Genomic DNA, 24,155 nt, shown 5'->3' with positions numbered 1-24,155 from the left:
TAATGTTGTTTTGTTTCCCGTCCAAACGCAGTCGGTGTTTTGTTTCATGTCCGTTATTTATTAAATGTTTATCCCTGTACTTGCTTCTCGTCTCCCAGCATCTGTCCTTACACTCAAACTACTTTCAGAACATCCACTCACTAGCCTTATATATTGCACACCCCTTTGTTCGTCCATCCACAAGAGTCGTTGTCAGACCAGGCCTTTTGATATTTTATGTGTAAATAAACCCTTGCTGGTAAAGTGAGGACTCAGACACAAGGTTGGTTGACTTCAGTAGTCTTGGTTTTATTCGGTCAGGTAGAGAAGAACTATAGCCCCAGCAGGCAAACAGAACAAGGACAAAACCTGCCCCAACACACACGCATAAATCAGTGAAACACAGAGAAGCCACGTCACTCCATCTTTGTGTGTTTTGAACTCAAACAAGCACTGCTTTGTCAATCTCAGGTAAGTAATGTTGCTGCACATTCCTTAAAAACAGATCCAGCAAAACTGTTGGATTACTGGAATACTGCACATTATGGTTCACAAATGAAGAATTTCTGAAAACGTTCATAAGTGCTGATTCTCTTCAAACAAGGTTTCTGACGATGTGCTTGAAAACTAAACAGAGAAAGGACATAGAACTTACCGGAACATCCATAACAATGCAGTCAGGCTTTTTATTGAGAAAGAAAAACACAGGTACACACCAGCACGCATACGGGCATGGAACACACAACGCACGGGCATGAAACGCACGGGCATGAAACGCACAACACACAGGCATGGAACACACACCACACACAGGCATGGAACACCCACCACACACAGGCATGGAACACCCACCACACACAGGCATGGAACACCCACCACACACAGGCATGGAACACCCACCACACACAGGCATGGAACACCCACCACACACAGGCATGGAACACCCACCACACACAGGCATGGAACACCCACCACACACAGGCATGGAACACCCACCACACACAGGGGAGAAGAGGCATTTGTGTCCTACTCTACACAAACTGCACAACCACTGGCGAGTTTATTAAAGCCGAGGCGACATTATTTGACAATAAAGTAACGGTCTCTTAAAAGACTCTACAGTCCCAGTCAGACAGAGGGTGGTCCTTATCGGGCTATGCTGCAAAGGTAGAAGGAAGGACAAATCTAACCTTCAGCCTAAGTAAGATGTTGCTGACATAGCCAATTTTCTCTTTGCAGCATGACCATTAGTGAGAACACCAGTGGAGTGCCAATACTGATGGCCTGGGGTAAGGGGTCGGGTCAGAGGAGGTCACACATTATATAACAGAGAACTGGATGCCATGTTTGTTGAGGCGCTCCACCAGCGTGGTTCTGGAAAAAGCTGCTCCTGGGGTGTACACACCACCCCTAAAGAGAGACAGAACAGGAGAGAGGGAAAGAAAATGCATCAGATGTAATACAGTACCCTGGTTGTGTGTGTGTGCGTGTGTAACTCACTTCTTGGGGAGGGCTGTGGGTTCGTTCAGGATGGTGATGGCAGCCTGTACCATGGCGATGGGCGTGGCCACGTAGCCTGCCTCTGAAACAGGGAGAGACCCACCAGCGGCCGCAGGTTAGGTGGAGTAGGGGTTAATAAATAGTCCTTGGGTGTGTTTGTGTATTTAAGTACCTGGTCCTTGGACTAGCATGTTTGTGTATTTAAGTACCTGGTCCTTGGACTAGTGTGTTTGTGTATTTAAGTACCTGGTCCTTGGACTAGTGTGGATGTGTATTTAAGTACCAGGTCCTTGGACTAGTGTGTTTGTGTATTTAAGTACCTGGTCCTTGGACTAGTGTGTTTGTGTATTTAAGTACCAGGTCCTTGGACTAGTGTGGATGTGTATTTAAGTACCTGGTCCTTGGACTAGTGTGTTTGTGTATTTAAGTACCTGGTCCTTGGACTAGTGTGTTTGTGTATTTAAGTACCTGGTCCTTGGACTAGTGTGTTTGTGTATTTAAGTACCTGGTCCTTGGACTAGTGTGTTTGTGTATTTAAGTACCTGGTCCTTGGACTAGTGTGTTTGTGTATTTAAGTACCTGGTCCTTGGACTAGTGTGTTTGTGTATTTAAGTACCTGGTCCTTGGACTAGTGTGTTTGTGTATTTAAGTACCTGGTCCTTGGACTAGTGTGTTTGTGTATTTAAGTACCTGGTCCTTGGACTAGTGTGTTTGTGTATTTAAGTACCTGGTCCTTGGACTAGTGTGTTTGTGTATTTAAGTACCTGGTCCTTGGACTAGTGTGTTTGTGTATTTAAGTACCTGGTCCTTGGACTAGTGTGTTTGTGTATTTAAGTACCTGGTCCTTGGACTAGTGTGTTTGTGTATTTAAGTACCTGGTCCTTGGACTAGTGTGTTTGTGTATTTAAGTACCTTGTCCTTGGACTAGTGTGTTTGTGTATTTAAGTACCTGGTCCTTGGACTAGTGTGTTTGTGTATTTAAGTACCTGGTCCTTGGACTAGTGTGTTTGTGTATTTAAGTACCAGGTCCTTGGACTAGTGTGCGGATCTTAGCGTTGGGTCGTCCCTGGCTGGGGTCCTGTCCCTCAGTGTAGCCCTCTCCATAGAACGCAAACTGGAAGGATGAACCCTCCATCTGAGAGACACACAAACACACCAATCACTGACTAGGAGCACCAACCTCCAGTTGAGTGACAAACACACAAATCAATGTCAACTTCACAAACAAATTAAAGTTCAACATACCAGTAGATGTATATTGTTAAAATGTATGAGTAACATCTCTCAAGAGATGGATAAAACTGTACCTGCTTTCTGGTTGGTCCATCCTTGGAGAAGAAACCAAAGGAGAAAAACTCTGGAAACTAAATACAGAAGAGAAAGACAGAGAGAATGGAAGGTTTTAGGTTTTCCTTTCATGTGTGTCTATAACAATGTGTCTGTCAGTGTGTCCTAGTTCACCTTAATCAGCAGGTTTCGTCCAAAGTCGAATTTGACCAGGAACCAGAACATCATCCCGGCAAATAGCATCTTGGCGATGTTGGCCACACCTCCTACTCCTGCATATGCACCATACTGGACCTGGGGTCAGACAAAAGGTCAAACAGAAGTCTCTCCCAAACCAACCACTTGCCCCTACCAACTCGCCCGGAAGGGCCCTCCATTGTCACATGTTGCTAAGGATACTCAGAGGGTGACATCCAGAGTGGCGAGGGGATCAATAAACCAACGACTGGACACAATCCTTTATTTAAAAAATAAAACAGCATGAAATTCCCAGTTGTTTTACAAGATATAAAACAGTTAAACATTTAATTTGGGAGATATTTGATTTGTTACTTGTCAACCCTTGAAATCAGACAAACAAACATGAAATAATTAGGCACACCTCTCCATTCTTTAGTATTAAATTGCACAAACTCCAAACATATCATGGTGCACTTTCCACTTCCCACAACCTTGATGGCTGGCTGAAGTGACTATCGGAGGCTTAAATTAGCTCCTACACACCATGGGTGTCAAACTCATTTCACGGAGGGTTGAGTGTCTGTGTGTTTTAGTTTTTCCTTTCAATTAAGACCTAGACAACCAGGTGAGGGGAGTTCCTTACTAATTAGTGACCTTAATTCATCAATCAAGTACAGGGGAGGAGAAAACACGCAGACACTCGGCCCTCTGTGGAATGAGTTTGACACGTGCTCTACACCCTCAATTTTCACTCCTTAAGCTTTGGCATGGTTGTGCACAGTACGGAGGCTCGCGGGAACGTGCAAATGGATGGGCGAGGGGAAGGGGGTGATTTGGTATTTAGGTGAGGTTCTTAAACATGGACTTTTCCTCAACAGGCCCCATGTCTTATCCTTACAAATCTTACACATAAATAAGGCTTACATAAACAAAATGTACTCAATTATCCCTTGTAACAAAGTTTGTAGCACAGTATTCAGGTCATTACTCTGATATCCTATCCACACGAGCATTTATTAGGATACATTCCATTTCAAAACTAAGTTTGAACATTAGAACCACAACACAAAATGGCACTGGGCTCATGACAAGGAGAATACACATTGATCGGTGTCTGCGTGGATGTACTGTATTTGTGACCTACAGGTGTTTCCTGGTGTTCCTCCAGTAGAAAGCGTTGAGATCTCTTCACCACCGAGGGGTCGGCTCCCATGAACGGGACTGCATACTGCTGAACCTCATTACTATAGAACAGGGCACTCCTATTCACACAAACAAACGAAAGTAACGTTATCAAACATACACACACACACACACACATGCACGTGCAAACACACAAACACCCCTGTACCTGCGTTTGATCTTTGAGCCCACCACAGGGAGAGGTTTGTGTCCAAACTTCTTCCTGAGGCTCCGCAGCTTCCCGCTGTCAGCAAAACCATAGATGGCCGACTTCCATGTCCCGTCATTGATAGATCCACCCTGAGACAGAGAGGCAACCGAATATCAACAAACATTCTTTAATCAAGATTATTAGGTACAATGTTACACAAGGATGAAGCAGGGATGACAAGGATGAGGCCAGGGCAGTGTGAGGGTTTATGGGTAATGGAGTCTAACCTCAGGTCCTGTGCTGGCTGTCAGGAAGCTCTCCACAGCTGTAAGTGTCCCTGTAGCGAGAGATACACAAATGTGACACAACCACACATAAACAAACAGATAAAGTAAACCAACCTCAGGGACACAAACACACCTTTGAATTGTTCCCTGGTGTAGAGGACTCCCATGTCTGCAGGTATGGAGTCAAAGCCACAAGCCCCCACGATGTACACTCCCTTATCAGCTGCCTGGCTGTTGTAATTCAACTGCATACTCTCTAGGAACTACACACGCGCACACACACGCACGCACACACACGCACATTGGACTGTTGTGGTGGTAGAGCATGTGATTTTATTGATGTTGGGGAGAAAACAGGCAGGGTAAGCTGAAATATTTAAGAGGACAGCATGGTGTCCAGCAGCCTTCCCATTTAACTTAGTGGTGTGTGTGAGATATTGCTTCTACCTATCAAGTCCTGTCCGGTCTATGGGAGTGATAGGGTGTAGAGGGTTGATTAGGGGGTTGAGGCCTGGTGACTTTGTTGTTGCATTGTCTTACCTGGGGTTCTCCACAGATGTCAATGCAGTGTGCGCTGTTCTCCACGCATGCCTTCACCACAGGCTCACCCCAGAACCTGTACTACACAAACAGCATTATCATCTAAAATATGACACCTCACTAAGGTGCTTATGTTACTACAGCAAAAACTCAATCATTTTATATATATACACACACACACAAACACATATACAGTGGGAGAACAAGTATTTGATAACCTGCAAAATCGGGAGTTTTTCCTACTTACAAAGCATGTAGAGGTCTGTAATTTTTTTATCATAGGTACACTTCAACTGTGAGAGATGGAATCTAAAACAAAAATCCAGAAAATCACATTGTATGATTTTTAAGTAATTAATTAGCATTTTATTGCATGAAAAAAAAGTATTTGATACATCAGAAAAGCAGAACTTCATATTTGGTACAGAAACCTTTGTTGGCAATTACAGAGATCATACGTTTCCTGTAGTTCTTGACCAGGTTTGCACACACAGCAGCAGGGATTTTGGCCCACTCCTCCATACAGACCTTCTCCAAATAATTCAGGTTTCGGGGCTGTCGCTAGGCAATACAGACTTTCAGTTCCCTCCAAAGATGTTCTATTGGGTTCAGGTCTGGAGACTGGCTAGGCCACTCCAGGACCTTGAGATGCTTCTTACGGAGCCACTCCTTAGTTGCCCTGGCTGTGTGTTTTGGGTCGTTGTCATGCTGGAAGACCCAGCCACAACCCATCTTCAATGCTCTTACTGAGGGAAGGAGGTTGTTGGCCAAAATTTCACGATACATGGCCCCATCCATCCTCCCCTCAATACGGTGCAGTCGTCCTGTCCCCTTTGCAGAAAAGCATCCCCAAAGAATGATGTTTCCACTTCCATGCTTCACGGTTGGGATGGTAATCTTGGGGTTGTACTCATCCTTCTTTTTCCTCGGCGAGTGGAGTTTAGACCAAAAAGCTCTATTTGTCTCATCGAACCACATGACCTTCTCCCAGTTCTCCTCTGGATCATCCAGATGGTCATTGGCAAACTTCAGATGGGCCTGGACATGCGCTGGCTTGAGCAGGGGGACCTTGCATGCGTTGCAGGATTTTAATCCATGACGGCATAGTGTGTTACTAATGGTTCTCTTTGAGACTGTGGTCCCAGCTCTCTTCAGGTCATTGACCAGGTCCTGCCGAGTAGTTCTGGGCTGATCCCTCACCTTCCTCATGATCATTGATGCCCCACTAGGTGAGATCTTGCATGGAGCTCCAGACCGAGGGTGATTGACCGTCATCTGGACCTTCTTCCATTTTCTAATAATTGCACCAAAAGTTGTTGCCTTCTCACCAAGTTGCTTGCCTATTGTCCTGTAGCCCATCCCAGCCTTGTGCAGGTCTACAATTTAACCCTGATGTCCTTACACAGCTCTCTGGTCTTGGCCATTGTGGAGAGGTTGGAGTCTGTTTGATTGAGTGTGTGGATAGGTGTCTTTTATACAGGTAACGGGTTCAAACAGGTGCAGTTAATACAGGTAATGAGTGGAGAACAGGAGGGCTTCTTAAAGAAAAACTAACAGGTCTGTGAGAGCCGGAATTCTTACTGGTTGGTAGGTGATCAATAACTTATGTCATGCAATAAAATGCAAATTAATTACTTAAAAATCATACAATGTGATTTTCTGGATTTTTAGATTCCGTCTCTCACAGTTGAAGTGTACCTATGATAAAAATTACAGACCTCTACACACATATATACTGGACCATGCCACCTCATGTTACACTCGCAGGTATCCTTTTTCTCTGGACTGGCTAATCGTGTGCGTATGCGTGCTGACATACAGTACAAGGTTCACTGGTGATAGCCACCGTCATCATTGCTGGCGTTTCACACAAGTTGCAAAGTCATGGCCACACTGCTATCAGACCACATTCTGCAAAGTCATGGCCACACTGCTATCAGACCACATTCTGCAAAGTCAAGTCCTCACTGCTATCAGACCACATTCTGCAAAGTCATGGCCACACTGCTATCAGACCACATTCTGCAAAGTCAAGTCCTCACTGCTATCAGACCACATTCTGCAAAGTCATGGCCACACTGCTATCAGACCACATTCTGCAAAGTCATGTCCTCACTGCTATCAGACCTCATTCTGCAAAGTCATGTCCTCACTGCTATCAGACCTCATTCTGCAAAGTCAAGTCCTCACTGCTATCAGACCTCATTCTGCAAAGCCAAGTCCTCACTGCTATCAGACCTCATTCTGCAAAGTCATGTCCTCACTGCTATCAGACCTCATTCTGCAAAGTCATGTCCTCACTGCTATCAGACCACATTCTGCAAAGTCATGTCCTCACTGCCATCAGACCACATTCTGCAAAGTCATGTCCGAACTGCTATCAGACCACATTCTGCAAAGTCAAGTCCTCACTGCTATCAGACCACATTCTGCAAAGTCAAGTCCTCACTGCTATCAGACCACATTCTGCAAAGTCAAGTCCTCACTGCTATCAGACCTCATTCTGCAAAGTCAAGTCCTCACTGCTATCAGACCTCATTCTGCAAAGTCAAGTCCTCACTGCTATCAGACCACATTCTGCAAAGTCAAGTCCTCACTGCTATCAGACCACATTCTGCAAAGTCAAGTCCTCACTGCTATCAGACCACATTCTGCAAAGTCAAGTCCTCACTGCTATCAGACCACATTCTGCAAAGTCAAGTCCTCACTGCTATCAGACCTCATTCTGCAAAGTCAAGTCCTCACTGCTATCAGACCTCATTCTGCAAAGTCAAGTCCTCACTGCTATCAGACCACATTCTGCAAAGTCAAGTCCTCACTGCTATCAGACCACATTCTGCAAAGTCAAGTCCTCACTGCTATCAGACCACATTCTGCAAAGTCAAGTCCTCACTGCTATCAGACCACATTCTGCAAAGTCAAGTCCTCACTGCTATCAGACCACATTCTGCAAAGTCATGTCCGAACTGCTATCAGACCACATTCTGCAAAGTCAAGTCCTCACTGCTATCAGACCTCATTCTGCAAAGTCAAGTCCTCACTGCTATCAGACCTCATTCTGCAAAGTCAAGTCCTCACTGCTATCAGACCTCATTCTGCAAAGTCATGTCCTCACTGCTATCAGACCACATTCTGCAAAGTCAAGTCCTCACTGCTATCAGACCACATTCTGCAAAGTCATGTCCTCACTGCTATCAGACCACATTCTGCAAAGTCAAGTCCTCACTGCTATCAGACCTCATTCTGCAAAGTCATGTCCTCACTGCTATCAGACCACATTCTGCAAAGTCAAGTCCTCACTGCTATCAGACCTCATTCTGCAAAGTCATGTCCTCACTGCTATCAGACCACATTCTGCAAAGTCAAGTCCTCACTGCTATCAGACCACATTCTGCAAAGTCATGTCCGAACTGCTATCAGACCACATTCTGCAAAGTCAAGTCCTCACTGCTATCAGACCACATTCTGCAAAGTCAAGTCCTCACTGCTATCAGACCACATTCTGCAAAGTCAAGTCCTCACTGCTATCAGACCTCATTCTGCAAAGTCAAGTCCTCACTGCTATCAGACCTCATTCTGCAAAGTCAAGTCCTCACTGCTATCAGACCTCATTCTGCAAAGTCAAGTCCTCACTGCTATCAGACCTCATTCTGCAAAGTCAAGTCCTCACTGCTATCAGACCTCATTCTGCAAAGTCAAGTCCTCACTGCTATCAGACCTCATTCTGCAAAGTCATGTCCTCACTGCTATCAGACCTCATTCTGCAAAGTCATGTCCTCACTGCTATCAGACCACATTCTGCAAAGTCATGTCCTCACTGCTATCAGACCACATTCTGCAAAGTCAAGTCCTCACTGCTATCAGACCACATTCTGCAGCTCCATGGCACAACAGGAGGGCAAAGTGATGATCAGGACTGACATCAAAACACTCTTCCATACTAATATCTGAATTCTAACAATGGAAGAGGCAGCATTGATATCCCTCTTCATTTCTGACAATCACACTCATTGTGTCTCTGCAGCACTTACAGTATGTGTCTGTGTGTGTGTGCTGTGGTGTGTGGCATCTCCACAGTCAGTACTTACTGGCCCCACACAGTTGAGAACAATGACAGCCTGTTTGCACATGGCGGCCAGAGAATCAGGCTCTCCCACATCAGCCACTATGACCTCCACCGCAGTCCTCAGCTCTGGCTTACCTGAAACACACAGCAGAGGAGTCAGTCATTTCACCATTATATTATTAACACATTTACAAAGACAACACACTTCATTATGTGTTGAACAAACTACAATATATTGTACAACAATGATCTGGTTTAAAATAGCTCAGTGACCAAAAAGTAATTGGGTGGGCCAGTGTGGCTGACCCTTTGTTTGGCAGACCCCTGAATTAAATCTGAATGTGTAGCCTGTCCTTCAAAGTACAACATTGCCATCTGTTTTTACCCCCAAGCCTCTGTGTTACTGTTTCCTTCAATCTAGTTCAGATAGATTTCTAAGTGCTAAAGTGTGTCACCTCTTGGAAAATTAGTCAGAATGAGGACTAAAAGAGAACCTAATAAAATAAAAACTGCCTTTTTTATTCTGGTTCAATAAAGTACCTTCGAAGAGCATCATGAACAGTACACCGTCAGTTATCTTTCCTGTGCAGTTTTGCATTTGCCCCCAGTATAAGTTATATGCGGTACACTACTAGCCTACTGTAATTACCAAACATGAACTGCTGTAGGTTATGTACACACTGAATGGACACACCGAATGCTGTGCCATATACTTGACATAGCAATAACAGATAGGAAAATACTGCTTGATTGAAATCTCAATGATGGAGGAAAAACAAGGGGTCAGTAGATGGATGAACGACTATAAAACAATGCAGTCACAATGTACACAAATGCCAAACTAGGCTATGGGTCTGTTGCATATTCCAAACAAACTCTCTGAAGTACCTGAGAATGCGTATTATTTTGCCATATAACCCATTACAACTGTGTCTAGAATGGCAACCTGGCCACAGCTATAGAGCAGGAGACAGAGTCACCATTGAGGCCAGGGGTGGGAAGGTTGAGGCTATATCCCGATTGGGGTATTTTTCATCAGCTGTTGTCGAAGGCTATCCCAGGAGGGCAGCAAGAACTTCTAATCTCAACCCTATTCGAACACATCCCTTTCCAGGAAAGCCAGCCACTCACTAATCAAAAACTGAATTCAAATGTAATGTATTAAGTGTTGCGTAGAGCAACTTTGTAGAGTGTAAGCTATCTGGTCTAACAACATATCTTTCCAGCTACCACAACTACTGAAACACATAAGTGACTAAATCAAATTGTATTGGTCACATACACATGTTTAGCAGATGTTATTGTGAGTGTAGGGAAATGCTTGTTTCTAGCTCAACAGTGTAGTTATATCTAACAATTTCACAACAACACACACATCTAAAGTACAGTAATGGAATTAATATATACATTTGTCTGTGCACTTGAGTTATATTTTTTTCGAAGCCTATGGCATACTGAGTGCAGAACATCCTTGGTCAAAACACTTGGTTAAATGATACAGTGACTCCTTGTTCCAAGTTAAATCAGGTGAAGTTTGCTGGCTGGCACGACACAGTAGACACACTGTGTGACACCCAGCTAGCAAACTTCCTTGAACCCTTATGTGAAATCCAATGACAATGCACAATGGTGTCCGTCAGCTAACGAGACCAAAGATCCTCTCTGGCTTGACATATATCCAGATTTAACTAATTCGATGTGTAACAAACGTTATTAGCTAGTTTGCTAAGGTTTACATGTCAATGAGGCCAGTAACGTTACGTACCGAGGGCTCCAGCGGCCTGCTCTAGAACTTTGTCCAGTTTCTGTCTGCTTCTCCCAGCCACAGCCCATTTCAGCGTCCCATTCGGGCCCTCCGACACGATCCTGGCCACCTCTTCAACCACGAACTGCCCGGTGAAACCCGAAGCCCCGAAAATAACAATGTGATAAGGTCTGCTAGAGGAGGTATCCACCTTCGCCATAGTTACAAATAGCTAGTTATACTCAAGAAAACACACAGCACAAGGGGCGAAACCAGGAATAAGCGTACAAGAATCGTGTTCGTACAAGTCATAGAGCAAAGCTGTGACTTCCGTAGTCTGATGATGATGATGATGATGCTGCTGCTGCTGCTGCTCGGTCGACGCAATGAGCTAATCACCAAAACACCGGTGATGCAAATAGTCTACATGCACAAACTAAGCGTTTTATTTATGCTAGTTTAAAGACATATTTTTGTATTGGTTATAACATGTTATTTGATCTCATTAACCACCCGATTAGAACACAAACACGATTAGAATACAAATTAAATAAATAACCAATTGAAACGGTGAGATCAAAAAGTAGGCGTGGTTATACACATTTTTTATTAAGATTGGCTCTCTGTCCTGTCAATCTCTTATTTTGCGTCGTCGCTTGCTAGTGACGTAAACCATCACTGTAATATGGGCGTTGTGAAATCAACGAGGGTCAACATGTTCAATGTCACTGCATTTTTACAACATTCTGGGAGATGTAAGCTGTCTTTAGATTAACATAAGAGCAACATCAGGACAAACGACGATATATCTGAGATAAAGTAAGCCCAGTTTTGACGCAATGTATCATACTTGCTGTTGATGATCAGCTTGTTAAATATATCTCGAACGTTAGCCAGCTAGCATTGTAGCTAGCTTTCTTGCTAAACGCAGCGTTGCAGAACATTTTCCATAGTACAAGGCATGTAAGCTAGATATCTATCCAGACCGATAGCCATATCCAAAATTGTTTGGCAGAATAACTTTAAAATAAACGTTTAGGTTGGTATCTAATGTAGCTAGCTACCTAACATTTTATATAGATAACTAGCTAACGTTAGCTAGCTGGCTACCTCAGATTTTGATATAACGTTAGTAACTTAACTTTGGAACTAAAGTAAGCTAGCTATCGATCCGATTCGACGATAAGTCAAATTATTCACTCATCACCAAGTATATAAACATAATTTAACGTTGAGAAACAATGTCAAGACACGTGGTGTCGGGCTTGAGTGTAAACTAGTTAACGTTAGTTACATTCTGTATTTCAAGGACATGTTTTTGTTGACAGTACGCTGGTCCGCATCAACTGTGGCTATCATGAATATTTTTCTAGTAAACTAGTTTACGAGTAGTGTCTATAAGTCCTCATTGGGTGGTGTCTAACCAAACTATTGCATCTAGAATACTATGTAGTGGTAACCATATACACTTATTCAGAGCTCTTCCTAACCTCTGCCTCTTCATCATTCACAGGTTGTGAGCATCATCCCTCCTCTTGCCATCTGTCCGCCATGTCCACTCAGGCAAGTAAACTGTTTGTGGTAGCGGTGCGGTCTGCATGTTGCCACCCCAGGGCTCGGCCCACCCTGAAGCAGTCTGCCTCTCCCTGTAGCCCCAGGGTCCTGCTCCAGAGACGGACCTTCAGCCTGGACTCGCTTTCCTCCGGCCCCGGCCGGCCACAGCCTCAACAGGCTAGGACAGACCGGGCATCCCCCTCTTCAGCCCCAACCCACAGGAACCTGTCTGCTGTGGCTGTCTCTGTCCAGGTAGAGATACCGGTGGTGTTTTATGGACAAGTAACAATGTATCCATAACAACAGCAAACCAGTTGCTCCAAAACTGTGGGAAAGCTACTGGGTTTGTGTTTGTTAACAATGTCTTATTGGTTTTGCACAACAGTTATGCTCGAGCTCTGGGGGCCCATGTTAACCTTTTTATTTTCGTATCTACTAGGAAGCTGCGTGTTTCTTGGGCTACAGGAATGTGACTGAAAAAGTGCGTTATTGAACAAGATGAACTGTATAGGATGCTCTGGGGACAGGTCGTCTGGATACTGGACAGACAATAAATTGGCAGATGCAAATAGATTATCATCTTTAGTGGATAATTATTCTCTGTTTGAGTTGTGTGCTTGCAATATCAACAGTCCCTTATCTCTGGTATATCTTGGCATGCATCATTCAAGACTGAGTTGAAATGTTGTGCAGCGCAATGGACATAAGTGCCAGAGTTTACAGTACTCAGTATAGAAAACAGTTGGGCCAGCAACCTCAACCTACAGGTTTTGGCAAAAACATTTGCACACAAAGGACTTCAGGCGGTGTCTCAAATGGGATTTAATTAAATGTATCTTGAATATTGCAGCCCATTTGTGTAGGCTATTAGTCATACAAGACCCGCTGAATTCAACAATAAATAGTGGCTGAATTAATCCATGAGCCGACTCCTTTTTTCCCCCTCGTTAGGCTATGATATTACATTTTTATGAAAAGTTACTAAATACTGTGTAACGCAATAGATGGTAGGATACACTGCCTAACAAAACAATCCCTAGTAAACTAGTGTTTTGAGGGTGGACTGGCTGTATTAGTTGGCATTAATAGACTGGTTTTACAAACGACTTTCTATCCAAGCTGGGAGAGCGCATGAGGACCGCTCATGTCATGCAGGTTCAGGAACAATCTGCAATGTTTGAATTTCCAACTTTTTAATTACTGCACAAGTAAATACATTATTGCCAGCAGTCAAAAAATGGCAGCATTGCGACACCTATGTTTAGATTTGTGAAATGTTGTGCTTAACTTGAGAAAATGGCAACCAAATAGGCCTACCAAGAAACATTTATCTGTTAGCTAAAGCAAGGCTAGACATACCCTGGCACCACAGAAAGCCTATCATTAATTCAATAGACATGCAGCCGTGTAGACATGTCACAATTTGGGCACCAACAGCCAGTGAGCTGTATAGTTAATATGTTGTGAGTGGCTGACATGTTCTATTCCTGGGGGTTTGGGGCAAACGGCAACCTTACGGGGGTCCAGAGAAACTGCATTGTGCCAGTGGTGGTCAGTCCTGGGTTGAGGCAGGATGGAGCGATGAAGGAAGAGGGCAGTGTTTATTGAAGTAGGGAAGATGGAAGGAGAATGTTTGTTAACGTGTCTGTCTCGTGTGTGTTTAGGACCAGAGTCGCCCGCTGGGCAGGTATGACTTCCTGGACCTAGGGGAGGTAGAGGAGAACACTCAGAGGGCTCAGCTCTGTAGAACCATCAAAAGGTTCATCATAGACCCTGCCCTGGCCAAACTGGTCACTCACCACCTAGGACCTGACCTGGAGGACAGCAAAGCTGTTATATTTGAATGTAATCCAGGTACGTGCTGCGTCTGTGTTCTGTCATTTGGGACTTAAAATCTCATTTTAGTTGTCACCTCGCCGAATACAACCTTACAGTGAAACGCTTACTTCTAAGCCCTTAACCGACAACGCCGTTTTAAGAAAAATACCTAAAAGTAACAAAATTAAAGAGCAGCAGTAAAATAATAATATCGAGGCTATGTACAGGGGTGGGGTACAGGTGCAGAGTCCATGTACGGGGGCACCGGTTAGTCGCAGTAATATGTACATGTAGGTCGAGTTATTAAAGTGACTATATGCATAGATAATGACACAGAGCAGCAGCAGCAGACTTTTAAATATTTTTGATTTCCTCTTCATTTAACCAGGTAGGGTAGTTGAGAACAAGTTCTCATTTACAACTGTGACCTGGCCAAGATAAAGCAAAGCAGTGCGACACACAACAACACAGAGTTAGTTACACATGGAGTAAAACAAACATACAGTCAATAATACAGTAGAAACAAGTCTATATACGATGTCAGCAAATGAGGTGAGATAAGGGAGGTAAAGGCAAAAAAAGGCCATGGTAGCAAAGTAAATACAATATAGCAAGTAAAATACTGGAATGGTAGTGTGGTTTGTAACAATGGGAGAGGTTTGTGTGTGTGGTCAGTAACAATGGGAGAGGTTTGTGTGTGTGGTCAGTAACAATGGGAGAGATTTGTGTGTGTGGTCAGTAACAATGGGAGAGGTTTGTGTGTGTGGACAGTAACAATGGGAGAGGTTTGTGTGTGTGGACAGTAACAATGGGAGAGGTTTGTGTGTGTGGACAGTAACAATGGGAGAGGTTTGTGTGTGTGGACAGTAACAATGGGAGAGGTTTGTGTGTGTGGTCAGTAACAATGGGAGAGGTTTGTGTGTGTGGTCAGTAACAATGGGAGAGGTTTGTGTGTGTGGTCAGTAACAATGGGAGAGGTTTGTGTGTGTGGACAGTAACAATGGGAGAGGTTTGTGTGTGTGGACAGTAACAATGGGAGAGGTTTGTGTGTGTGGACAGTAACAATGGGAGAGGTTTGTGTGTGTGGACAGTAACAATGGGAGAGGTTTGTGTGTGTGGACAGTAACAATGGGAGAGGTTTGTGTGTGTGGTCAGTAACAATGGGAGTGTTCATTAGAATGTGTGTGTCTCAGGCCCAGGGGTGTTGACTAGGACTCTGCTGAATTCTGGAGCTCAGAGAGTGGTGACGCTGGAGGGAGAGAAGTCCTTCCTACCTGACCTGCAGGTGAGTCTACCCAGCCTCGGGCCAAGGTCATTTTCAGTAGGAGAGTTACATGTCTACACATCTTCATTGTACCAACATTCTGGTGTGTGTGTGTAGGCTTTGGAGTGTCTTCTGGATGGTCAGCTGGAGGTGGTCCACTGTGATTTCTTCAAGCTGGACCCTATGGGCAGAGGCAGCATGAGACCTCCGGCCATGTACACTGACAAACTGTTCACTGACCTGGGCATATCAGAGGCAAACTGGACCGATGGTGAGACACACACAGGAAAAAGACATACAAAGACACATTATCAGACTCCCCTTTATTCACCAAGTACATCTATACTAGGGATGCAACGGTACAGTGGGCCCACGGTTCGGTATGTATCACGCTTTGTGGGCAACGGTAGAGTGGGCCCACGGTTCGGTATGTATCACGCTTTGTGGGCAACGGTACAGTATGTATCACGCTTTGTGGGCAACGGTACAGTATGTATCACGCTTTGTGGGCAACGGTACAGTATGTATCACGCTTTGTGGGCAACGGTACAGTATGTATCACGCTTTGTGGGCAACGGTACAGTATGTATCACGCTTTGTGGGCAACGGTACAGTATGTATCACGCTTTGTGGGCAACGGTACAGTATGTATCACGCTTTGTACAGTATGTATCACGCTTTGTGGGCAACGGTACAGTATGTATCACGCTTTGTGGGCAACGGTACAGTATGTATCACGCTTTGTGGGCAACGGTACAGTATGTATCACGCTTTGTGGGCAACGGTACAGTGGGCCCACGGTTCGGTATGTATCACGCTTTGTGGGCAACGGTACAGTATGTATCACGCTTTGTGGGCAACGGTACAGTGGGCCCACGGTTCGGTATGTATCACGCTTTGTGGGCAACGGTACAGTGGGCCCACGGTTCGGTATGTATCACGCTTTGTGGGCAACGGTACAGTGGGCCCACGGTTCAGTATGTATCACGCTTTGTGGGCAACGGTACAGTGGGCCCACGGTTCGGTATCTTTATATTTAAGAAACAAATTCAAACACATCACCCTTTAAACAATGAACTATTTATTTTGCCTAAAAACAAATCAAACATTCCATTCAGAAAAATGGCAGCATGACTGACTAGGCCTGGTTTCTGTCTCTACTGTATGAGATCAAGGGGAGAAAAATGTTCAAATTAAAGGTGCTTCTTAGCTTTGACAACCTGTAGCTCTTCATCTCCCAATCCAGTACACAGTGAACCGTCAGAGAGGGGTAGCTTCCAGTACACAGTGAACCGTCAGAGAGAGGGGTAGCTTCCAGTACACAGTGAACCGTCAGAGAGAGGGGTAGCTTCCAGTACACAGTGAACCGTCAGAGAGGGGTAGCTTCCAGTACACAGTGAACCGTCAGAGAGAGGTAGCTTCCAGTACACAGTGAACCGTCAGAGAGGGGTAGCTTCCAGTACACAGTGAACCGTCAGAGAGGGGTAGCTTCCAGTACACAGTGAACCGTCAGAGAGGGGTAGCTTCCAGTACACAGTGAACCGTCAGAGAGGGGTAGCTTCCAGTACACAGTGAACCGTCAGAGAGAGGGGTAGCTTCCAGTACACAGTGAACCGTCAGAGAGGTAGCTTCCAGTACACAGTGAACCGTCAGAGAGGGTAGCTTCCAGTACACAGTGAACCGTCAGAGAGAGGGGTAGCTTCCAGTACACAGTGAACCGTCAGAGAGAGGGGTAGCTTCAGTACACAGTGAACCGTCAGAGAGAGGGGTAGCTTCCAGTACACAGTGAACCGTCAGAGAGGGTAGCTTCCAGTACACAGTGAACCGTCAGAGAGAGGTAGCTTCAGTACACAGTGAACCGTCAGAGAGGGGTAGCTTCCAGTACACAGTGAACCCTCAGAGAGAGGGGTAGCTTCAGTACACAGTGAACCGTCAGAGAGGGGTAGCTTCCAGTACACAGTGAACCGTCAGAGGGGTAGCTTCCAGTACACAGTGAACCGTCAGAGAGGGGTAGCTTCCAGTACACAGTGAACCGTCAGAGAGAGGGGTAGCTTCCAGTACACAGTGAACCGTCAGAGAGGTAGCTTCCAGTACACAGTGAACCGTCAGAGAGAGGGGTAGCTTCCAGTACACAGTGAACCGTCAGAGAGAGGGGTAGCTTTGCGTTGCTCTGGATGTCCAACTATCAGTGGAGAGAGCTAGATTGGGTGTCTGTCAATTGTGTGTGCAGACTGTACTTTATTTTACGGTCTTCTTACCCTCGTCATCGTATTGTAACGTCCCTCGGTTTATAAGCGCGGAAATCGACTCTGCCGTTGGAGCGTATTTTTGCGGCACAGACGATAGCGCGCTGGACTTTGGGCTAGAAGGTCGAGGGTTCGAGACCTGCTCCCTGCTGTTTCATTACAGTATTGAACGCTGAATCCAAAATGTTCCCACACAGCGGATTTTTAAAGACGGCGGTGCCTCTTAAAATTAGCTTCTCTTGCTAGCGCTCGCCATTGTCACGTTGAAGCTGAGAGAATACTTGTTATTAGTTTCCCCTCCTCGTGGGGCCCCTTTAGGGATATTTCCTACTGAGGCGTCATTGCAAATCGTCATTGTTTGTTTAAGGGGGTTGCGGTTACTTGCGTTGCCGCATTGAGACATTGTTGTGGAGTAAAGTTTGTCAGCCCTCAGGAGCTCCCTAACGGCCCCAAGCGGCACCTGTGGATCTGAATGTACAATGTGTGGGTAGTCTGCGGCGCAATTATCAAGTTTTGGAAAAGGACAGGCATACCATAATTCCGCGGTTCACGTGTGCGTATTGAACCGTAGGGGTCGTACTGAACGGTTCCATAACATACTGTACTGTTACATCCCTCATCTATACCAGGAATTTGACCCTGGTGAAAAGGTGCTGACCACAATAGATAGAGCAAACTATCGTGTGTGTGTGTGTGTGTGTGTGTGTATGTAGAGGTTCCAGTGAAGGTGGTTGGTATAATCCCCCAGCGCATTGAGAGGAGTCAGCTGTGGAAGCTGCTGTATGTCCTGTTTGATCGGCTCTCTATCTACCGTTACGGACGAGTAGAGCTCAACATGTTCATCAGCGAGAAGGAATACCTGGTGAGTGCACACACAGAGAGACTCAATGAGCGCAAATGCAGTGGTGGTGTTTTAACAATGGTGTGGATGGTTTTGTTCTTTCTCTCCCATAGAAACTAATGGCTAAGCCAGGGGACATGTTGAACTACAGAGCGTTTGGCGCTTTATGGCAGATGGCATGCCACATCGAACTGCTACACAAGGTGAGAGGGAAGGGCTATAACTGGAGGACTGGAAATAAGCAGGAGGGGGAGAGAAGTTGATATACCTGGTGGGAAGATTAGGGGGTGTGTGAGTATCGTAGAACTGGAGGACTGGAAATAAGCAGGAGGGGGAGAGAAGTTGATATACCTGGTGGGAAGGTTAGGGGGTGTGTGAGTATCGTAGAACTGGAGGACTGGAAATAAGCAGGAGGGGGAGAGAAGTTGATATACCTAGTGGGAAGATTAGGGGTGTGTGAGTATCGTAGAACAGTGGGAAGATTAGGGGGTGTGTGAGTATCGTAGAACTGGAGGAATGGAAATAAGCAGGAGGGGGAGAGAAGTTGATATACCTGGTGGGAAGATTAGGGGGTGTGTGAGTATCGTAGAACTGGAGGAATGGAAATAAGCAGGAGGGGAGAGAAGTTGATATACCTGGTGGGAAGATTAGGGGGGTGTGTGAGTATCGTAGAACTGGAGGAATGGAAATAAGCAGGAGGGGGGGATATAGAGAAGTTGATATACCTGGTGGGAAGATGGAAATAAGCAGGAGGGGGAGAGAAGTTGATATACCTGGTGGGAAGGTATCGTAGAACTGGAGGAATGGAAATAAGCAGGAGGGGGAGAGAAGTATACCTGGAGGAATGGTGGGAAGATTAGGGGGTGTGTGACTGTAGAACTGGAGGAATGGAAATAAGCAGGAGGGGAGAGAAGTTGATATACCTGGTGGGAAGATTAGGGGTGTGTGAGTATCGTAGAACTGGAGGAATGGAAATAAGCAGGAGGGGGAGAGAAGTTGATATACCTGGTGGGAAGATTAGGGGGTGTGTGAGTATCGTAGAACTGGAGGAATGGAAATAAGCAGGAGGGGAGAGAAGTTGATATACCTGGTGGGAAGATTAGGGGTGTGTGAGTATCGTAGAACTGGAGGAATGGAAATAAGCAGGAGGGGGAGAGAAGTTGATATACCTGGTGGGAAGATTAGGGGTGTTGAGTATCGTAGAACTGGAAATAAGCAGGAGGGGGAAGTTGATATACCTGGTGGGAAGATTAGGGGTGTGTGAGTATCGTAGAACTGGAGGAATGGAAATAAGCAGGAGGGGGGGGAGAGAAGTTGATATACCTGGTGGGAAGATTACCTGGTGGGAAGATTAGGGGTGTGTGAGTATCGTAGAACTGGAGGATGGAAATGGATAACCTGGTGGGAAGATTAGGGGGTGTGTGAGTAAGAACTGGAGGATGGAAATAAGCAGGAGGGGAGAGAAGTTGATATACCTGGTGGGAAGATTATGAGTATCGTAGAACTAAGCAGGAGGGGGAGAGAAGTTGATATGGGAAGGATTAGGGGGTGTGTGATTAGGGGGTGTGTATCGTAGAACTGGAGGAATGGAAATAAGCAGGAGGGGGAGAGAAGTTGATATACCTGAGGTGGGAAGATTAGAACTGGAGGAATGGAAATAAGCAGGAGGGGAGAGAAGTTGATATACCTGGTGGGAAGATTAGGGGGTGTGTGAGTATCGTAGAACTGGAGGAATGGAAATAAGCAGGAGGGGAGAGAAGTTGATATACCTAGTGGGAAGATTAGGGGTGTGTGACAGGAGGGGGAGAGAAGTTGATATACCTAGTGGGAAGAGGAATAAGCAGGAGGGGACCTAGTGGGAAGTTAAGTGTGTGGGAAGATTAGGGGTGTGTGAGTATCGTAGAACTGGAGGAATGGAAATAAGCAGGAGGGGGAGAGAAGTTGATATACCTGGTGGGAAGGACGTAGAACTGGAGGAATGGAAATAAGCAGGAGGGGGAGAGAAGTTGATATACCTGGTGGGAAGATTAGGGGGTGTGTGAGTATAGAACTGGAGGAATGGAAATAAGCAGGAGGGGGAGAGAAGTTGATATACCTGGTGGGAAGATTAGGGGTGTGTGAGTATCGTAGAACTGGAGGAATGGAAATAAGCAGGAGGGGGAGAGAAGTTGATATACCTGGTGGGAAGATTAGGGATTAGGGGGGTGTGAGTATCGTAGAACTGGAGAGGGGGAAAGTTGATATACCTGGTGGGAAGATTGGGGGTGTGTGAAGTTGATATACCTGGTGGGAAGATTAGGGGTGTGTGAGTATCGTAGAACTGGAGGAATGGAAATAAGATATACCAGGACTGGGGGAGGAGAAGTTGATATACCTGGTGGGGAAGATTAGAACTGGAGGACTGGAAATAAGCAGGAGGGGGAGAGAAGTTGATATACCTGGTGGGAAGGTTAGGGGGTGTGTGAGTATCGTAGAACTGGAGGAATGGAAAATGAAAAGTGGTGAGAGCAGATGTCACAGAGCTTTGACAGTGTCTCTTCTAACAGATGCTCTTCTCGCTGTGTTCTCTTTCAGGAGCCGTGGGCATCGTTTGTGACTTCTTCTAAGTACAAGCTGGCCATTCCAAAGAGCAGAGTAAGGATGCACTGTTCTACCAGCATCATAATGGAACATTCACTTTGTCAGATCCTCCTGTGTTTGAATATACAGTGAAAGAAAATGTCATGTACTGCATATTAGAGACTTGTTACAAATATTGGATAACTGCTAATTCTGCTCTTCTGTGTGTTTTACGTTTTATGATCGTTGCTATTGAGTTTGTCTTTTCTATAAAGCGCGCTGTACCGGCCTAGCTACAACCATTAGAAAACAGACAAGGTCTGAAGCCTGTCGTTTTCCCCCTGTCCTCCAGCTTCCTAATGACAACCTGTGTCTGGTGCGAATGACACCTCGCAAGGACCTGTTCTCCGCCTCGCTGACCCCCTCCAATGCAGCCACCCTGGTTATGATGGTCAAACAATGTTTGGCCAAGAGGAAGGCCCGGCTAGTAGACCGGCTCAAGTGAGTGGAACTCGCGCGCACACACACACAATCTTGCACAGACCGTTTCAAGTGAGTGCTGTACAAACTTAAATATGATCCTTGTTGGCCACATTGATAATTTAGTCTGCTCTCTTTCTCCATCTCTGCCTCTCACCCTCATTCTCTCTCCCAGTATGTGGAGTCCAGACAGTGGTCCTAAGCTGCTGAAGGAGATGGGGATGCAGGAGGATGTACTGACGGGCCATGTCTACCCAGAGGAGTACAAGCAGCTGTTTGAACTGGTGGATAAGTCCCAGGAGTTCACCCAGAGCTGGCTGTATGAGGAGGTACTGGAGAACACCCAGAAGGAGGGATGGATATAGACACACAGCGCCACCACTAGGATTGGAGGGGTAGTGCAGCCAGGCTGTCCGAGGCTACAATTCTAGATAACCATAAACCCCCAAGTTGTTGGACTGTTGAACCACTCCCAACGTCATAGTTTAGGGTGGTCCTGAGCTGATGCGTTTGGTATTTGATCTTTTTAAAAGGGGCTACAGTGTTTTGTCCTGAGCTCTATGCGAGTGCTGTCCAGTCGAGCCGAAGAGTTGACTGGTGAAAGGCTGCTGCTTCTACCCTCATAGGACGTTTTCTTTACGGTTGGTTACGGGTAGCAGCAGAATGGATACTTTATTGGCAAAGCAAGGTTATAATGAGTCAAGATGTATTTAAACCGTTCAATCACATTTTGTCACTGTTATTCATGGGTTTTTAATACTATAGGCTTTTTGCTAACACAGCACATGAAACTAACTGGGTCATACTAGTATGTGTTTCCTGAAACCCTGATGTTGAATTGCATTGAATACTACATCGGGCAGAAATTTGCATTTTTAATCACGAAAGTTTCCCCGCATGACATCTAAGTCAGAATGTTGAATAAAATATTTTTAAGTACTTTACTGGTTGGTCCTTTTGGAGGTAGGAATGTGAGACAATATATCCACATTAAAGTGAAATTACATCAACTTCTCAAAGCACTGGTAGAGCGTTGAGATTTCTATCACCTGAAGCATGCGCAGAACCATGTGAAGCTGTGCACGAGCTTGGCAAGTATGCATGCTTCAGATGATCTAAATCTGAACGCAATAGCAGAACCATGTGAAGCTGTGCATGAGCTTGGCAAGTATGCATGCTTCAGATGATCTAAATCTGAACGCAATAGCAGAACCATGTGAAGCCGTGCATGAGCTCGGCAAGTATGCATGCTTCAGATGATCTAAATCTGAACGCAATAGCAGAACCATGTGAAGCTGTGCATGAGCTTGGCAAGTATGCATGCTTCAGATGATCTAAATCTGAACGCAATAGCAGAACCATGTGAAGCTGTGCATGAGCTTGGCAAGTATGCATGCTTCAGATGATCTAAATCTGAACGCAATAGCAGAACCATGTGAAGCTGTGCATGAGCTTGGCAAGTATGCATGCTTCAGATGATCTAAATCTGAACGCAATAGCAGAACCATGTGAAGCTGTGCATGAGCTTGGCAAGTATGCATGCTTCAGATGATCTAAATCTGAAAGCAATAGCAGAACCATGTGAAGCTGTGCATGAGCTTGGCAAGTATGCATGCTTCAGATGATCTAAATCTGAAAGCAATAGCAGAACCATGTGAAGCTGTGCACGAGCTTGGCAAGTATGCATGCTTCAGATGATCTAAATCTGAAAGCAATAGCAGAACCATGTGAAGCTGTGCATGAGCTTGGCAAGTATGCATGCTTCAGATGATCTAAATCTGAACGCAATAGCAGCACTTTGAAAAGTTGATGGAATTATACTTTCCTGTGGATATACTGTCTTACATTCCTACCTGCAAAAGGACCAACCACATGGACAACCAGAAAAGTACATTCAAATAACATTTTATTCAACATTCTGGCTTGTAGAGGTCGTGAGAGGAAACCTTCCTGATTCAAACGCTCGTTTCTGCCCGACATGCAATTCAACGTCAGGTTTCCATATGTGATTGGTTTCTACCGCTTGAATTGTTTTGTGTATAGGTAACTTTTTAGTGTACATGCATACCATGTCTACATGTATTGACAGTTCATTCAGTTATATGTACAGTTTTGGGCTATTAGGACTAATTCTAAATGGTAAGTACTAAAATATCTGACCATGGTCAGTCAGTGCCATTCTGTATTCACTGATTGTCATCATATGCCTTAGCATTCCAGCTGGATAAATGATTTTGTGATTAGAGTACATCAAAAAGCTTATTGCATCTTTCATGCTATAACCATTGGAGGAAATGTAATTATCAGAATAAATGTTTTGATTAATACTGGTTGACTGTTTCAAAGGTAATTTATTTAAAATGAATGCATAATTGGTGTTGCAAATCATGACTGTGGGAGTCTGTGTGCATTGTTGGTCGACAATGCTGTTTAGAAACTTAGTATTCAACTAGTATTGTCACTATTTTTGACAAACT

At 45.0% G+C, this 24,155-nt stretch overlaps 2 protein-coding genes and 1 long non-coding RNA gene across 3 annotated transcripts; 2 read left to right on the top strand and 1 right to left on the bottom strand.

The window, feature by feature from the left end:
* Positions 1-263: 263 nt before the first annotated feature.
* On the bottom strand, positions 264-11,429 carry LOC118362324 (saccharopine dehydrogenase-like oxidoreductase). The gene is made up of 12 exons (XM_052485934.1): positions 10,938-11,429; positions 9,195-9,307; positions 5,107-5,187; positions 4,700-4,829; positions 4,567-4,616; positions 4,298-4,428; positions 4,091-4,208; positions 2,941-3,060; positions 2,787-2,843; positions 2,503-2,614; positions 1,480-1,561; positions 264-1,389 (listed from the first exon to the last, which is right to left on the bottom strand). Exons 1-12 carry the CDS (start codon positions 11,134-11,136, stop codon positions 1,299-1,301), a joined length of 1,284 nt encoding a protein of 427 aa, XP_052341894.1. The 5' UTR covers positions 11,137-11,429; the 3' UTR covers positions 264-1,298.
* A 144-nt stretch (positions 11,430-11,573) lies between these two features.
* tfb2m (transcription factor B2, mitochondrial) lies at positions 11,574-24,008 on the top strand. The gene is made up of 10 exons (XM_052485931.1): positions 11,574-11,735; positions 12,430-12,722; positions 14,135-14,324; positions 15,482-15,573; positions 15,670-15,823; positions 18,512-18,660; positions 18,753-18,842; positions 21,214-21,273; positions 21,551-21,699; positions 21,854-24,008. The coding sequence occupies exons 2-10, from the start codon at positions 12,468-12,470 to the stop codon at positions 22,041-22,043; spliced, it is 1,329 nt and encodes a 442-aa protein (XP_052341891.1). The 5' UTR covers positions 11,574-11,735; positions 12,430-12,467; the 3' UTR covers positions 22,044-24,008.
* LOC127913600 (uncharacterized) lies at positions 16,219-18,500 on the top strand. The gene is made up of 3 exons (XR_008086132.1): positions 16,219-17,036; positions 17,070-17,176; positions 17,526-18,500. It is a non-coding gene; the product is annotated as an uncharacterized LOC127913600 (long non-coding RNA).
* Positions 24,009-24,155: the final 147 nt, after the last annotated feature.

Source organism: Oncorhynchus keta, chromosome 29, assembly GCF_023373465.1.
Source record: "Oncorhynchus keta strain PuntledgeMale-10-30-2019 chromosome 29, Oket_V2, whole genome shotgun sequence".
Classification (NCBI taxonomy): Eukaryota; Metazoa; Chordata; class Actinopteri; order Salmoniformes; family Salmonidae; genus Oncorhynchus; species Oncorhynchus keta.
This window is presented reverse-complemented; position numbering and strand designations above follow the sequence as displayed.